We start from the raw sequence: 3658 nt of genomic DNA on the forward strand, positions 1-3658 counted from the left end.
TTTTTGCATACAGTCTTCCAAAACCATCTCCCAGTTTCAACACTTCAATCTGCCACGTAGGAGCTCCCGGAACTGCCTATTTTTCCACTGTGCTATGCACTGGCTTTCCCTATGCTCCTATGCTACTACCAGCTCATTCTGGGAATGAACAAAGAAAACTTTTCTCAGCTCACTGAATCTGAATGCTACCCTTCTGCTGCATACAAACCAGGAACATTTCTGAAAATACCGTTCAGCAGTTCTGAAATATACAACTATCATAAATCCATTTAATATAACTTATGTTTTAAATTCAGATTGGCTTTTATAAGAATCCAATTCAAATAATGCTCCATCAGCATCTTCAGTTTTTTGTTGCACTTCACGTGCAGATGCAGAGGGCAATCAGAGATGCTCATACACACAAAAAAATTATGCCAAAATTCCTTCTAAGCTTGTGAGTTTGGTTTTTTTTTAAAAAAAAAAACATTCCTTTACTCTCTGAACACATCTACTCTTGCACTAAAAGGCAATCATACGGTCCCTATAAATATCCTGTATTAACACACTAATGGCTTGACACCTCGGACCAGAGTTACCCTAAGTTAGTGTTAACCTGTACAACTTTGTTGTCCACAGAACATATAGAAAAGAAAAATAGTCCAGAAATTAAGGTGCTCATTAAAGCCTTAAAATGGTAACAACAATAAAGCCTGAAAACTTGGTTTAGTACCAGTAAACTCAAAAGATAATGGAGTTTAGTCCAAGATTTTACATCAAGGCTCTCTTGACTGGATACTCTGAAGTGACAGTATGTTAATGCAACACAGAAAAAATACCTCCTACAAAGAGACGCTCCAAAGCTTTTCCTGAAACAGGATTATGCAGCACCTAACAACGCAACAGCTTTGTTTCTCCAACTAAAAAGTACATACCCTTCCTGGAAGAACAACTGCTTTAACCACTCTTGATATTCCCAGGTCATACAGACAGAGAACACTTCCCTCTGCTTCTTCCAACCCAACCAGCAATCCAGTTCTCTTCTGCCAGGAAAACTCCTTTACCACACGAACGGTGGGAGGCTGTTCATTTACTCCACTGAAACGGTACGCAGAGAGCCGCTCTCCTGTCACAGAGTTCACCACCTCAAGCTGACGACCACACGCCAACCACGCTAGGCCGTTTCTCCCTGTAAGAGAAAAGAAAGCTGACTAGAGCAAATGTCCAATAGGAGACTGAAAACAACTGAAAAATCCCAGTCATTGCCTCTTTCCTTCAATAAAAGTACCTAATAGAGGAAGATCGACTTACCCAATTGTGGTCAAAAATTCTTTAAAATCACCCATTGATTTTAATCCTCAAGCAACACATCCTAAAATTAACAACCTTATTCTTTTGCATTTCTGCTTCTCATTCCTGCACTGAAGAATTCTGATTGTTTGGAATAAAGATTACAATATATTGATCTATAGCCTTTAGACCATATCCAGCTTGGTTTTGCTAGAAATCATCTAAATACATAGGGGCATACAGGTCTTAAAGCACACTTCAAATATAACAAACCTAAGTGACTTCATTTCTAGTTTATTAATTTTACTTGACAAGTGACTACTTTGGGCAAGGATCTGGAGTTCAGCAAGAAATTGCCTTAACATGGGCACTGCACAAGTAAATTTAAATTTTTACACCTGCTGATCACAGAGAGAATTTAAGACATTTTGTTTCACTGAATCACTTCAAGCTCTAAGGAAGTAGTAACTCAATTACTGCATTTACAGTCGGGCACACAGATTCTGTCTGGTTTTAACAGAAGCCCAGCCACCCAGATGGGCACCCAGCTCTACTGTCAGGACACCTAGAAAGTCAACCACATCACGTGCTTAGTCACTTTCAGCAACTCCCACTGGGTACTCATCTGCATCCTACCAAATACTTCAGTGCTTAACAGTCCTTTCCTCTTCCTTCTGGTTTTATTCAGACTAGAACAGAAAAGACAGGGTTTCTGCCTCTGTAACACCCTATAGAGAAGAACTATTTCTGCATGTGATCTTATGATGGTCATAGAGCTTGAGCTGCTGCAAATAAATACGGCCCAAAACAACACTATTGCTTTTTTGAGAACTTGGTTTTATTTAATCAAAAAATGAGGAGGGCTCAGTATGTTTAAGTAAATTATTTTAATAGCACAAGATTGGTGCAGGTGGTTGTAATTTCAAGGTTTAACTATAGTAATGTTTTAATATTAGCATTTTTAATCCTTAAAACGTCTTTTTTTCTCTCTCAAAACCCAATGTATCTTAACAGCACCACCCTGACTCAGTTGATAACTGTGGCCCAGTGCTTCAGGGAACCTCCAGGCAATCATTACTTTATACCAAAACCAAATTTGAAGGACAATGCTCACCTCCAGAAAACTTCCCGCACAGCACAGAATCCAGGGTTATCTCATCTTCCCCAAGTGCCTGAATAGTCACCTCTGGAAACTGCAGCAGACTGCTCGTTACCTGAGCTGTTAGGTCTCGCATTCTTCACTGTAGAGAAAAAAAAATATGCAAAAATAGACTCATGTCAGCCCTAAGTATTTTTGAAATTGACAGAAGTTTCATCAGTATGCAGCAAAAAATCTCCTATACATCACCTGTAGGCCTTTTCCTTGAAAAAACGGCACTCAGGACAGTTTTTGATCTCACAGCAAAGCAAAAGGAGAATCCTTTGCTTTTCTGATGCCTATGAGATCACCAACAAAAAGTGACACAGAGGTATTGACAGGAGAGAAATATAGCAGGGAGAAAATCAATACACTGAATACAAGTCTACTCACATAGGTTAGTAAGATGTGATGTCAGAAAAATAGTATTTTAAAAAGCTTCTCAGTATGAGGTTTCAGTTTCCATTTGTCCTTTCCCTTGTTTCTATACTTTTTTGCCAATTGCCTTCTAGCAGATTTCACGCATCGTTTATGTCTTGTTCGTTTTCTGCATGTTTCTTTTCAGCGTTAATGAATACTAAGTTCTTAACTACCTTCACTCTCAAATTCTTCCAGAAAACGTGCTGTTGATATTGTCACATTACAAACAACACAGACTTTCATAGCTCATCAATTAGAAAGTGGTTTTCCATACTTGTAACATAAACATAACACAGCACTTTGAAGAACTGGGTTTTTTTACTTAAGTCTTCATATTCCTAACTCCTGTCCCTTCCTCCCTATTGCCTGTCCTTATCACATCTCTGCAGTATTTCACAAAAATTTCTAGGCCTTTCAGACAGTTCCCACATTTCTGTAGGTGCTCCACAAAGAGTTCACATTTCTGTGTGTCAAGACAGATATTTTTTTGTGAAAAAGCTTAAAAGTGTAAGTGATTCGCAAGATTAAATAGGTGGCTAAATAAAGAGATACTCCACAGACATGGAAATACAAACTACTTTAAATAACTATGTTTTCCAAGTTCTGTGGGGTACACAAAAAGCCTCCGGAAAACAAGACAGATTTAATTATCTTCTCCAAATAGCACTGCTTTCATCATGAAGTCTCAAAAGACAGATATCAAATGTAGTTCACTATTCCTGGGTGTTACAGACGCTGACCAACTCAGGCTTCAAACAGAACCCTCATCCCAGGTACAGACCAGTACTGCCAGCCACGTAAATGTGCACACAAATCCTACTGCATTAACTG

General features: G+C 38.7%; 1 protein-coding gene across 1 annotated transcript; it reads right to left on the minus strand.

The window, feature by feature from the left end:
* Positions 1-748: 748 nt before the first annotated feature.
* On the minus strand, positions 749-2505 carry LOC104523660 (protein ELYS-like). The gene is made up of 2 exons (XM_010166315.1): positions 2384-2505; positions 749-1168 (listed from the first exon to the last, which is right to left on the minus strand). The coding sequence occupies exons 1-2, from the start codon at positions 2502-2504 to the stop codon at positions 900-902; spliced, it is 390 nt and encodes a 129-aa protein (XP_010164617.1). The 5' UTR covers position 2505; the 3' UTR covers positions 749-899.
* Positions 2506-3658: the final 1153 nt, after the last annotated feature.

Source organism: Antrostomus carolinensis, unplaced genomic scaffold, assembly GCF_000700745.2.
Source record: "Antrostomus carolinensis isolate BGI_N321 unplaced genomic scaffold, ASM70074v2 scaffold12404, whole genome shotgun sequence".
In the NCBI taxonomy this organism is placed as follows: domain Eukaryota; kingdom Metazoa; phylum Chordata; class Aves; order Caprimulgiformes; family Caprimulgidae; genus Antrostomus; species Antrostomus carolinensis.

What these genes read in the sequence shown, in the direction of transcription:
- LOC104523660 (XM_010166315.1), bottom strand. Translation starts at nt 2,504, where the DNA reads ATGCGAGACCTAACAGCTCAGGTAACGAGCAGTCTGCTGCAGTTTCCA. An exon ending in GTGCGGGAAGTTTTCTGGAG is followed by an intron (nt 1,169 to 2,383) that starts GTGAGCATTGTC and finishes TTTCTCTTACAG; the next exon opens with GGAGAAACGGCCTAGCGTGG.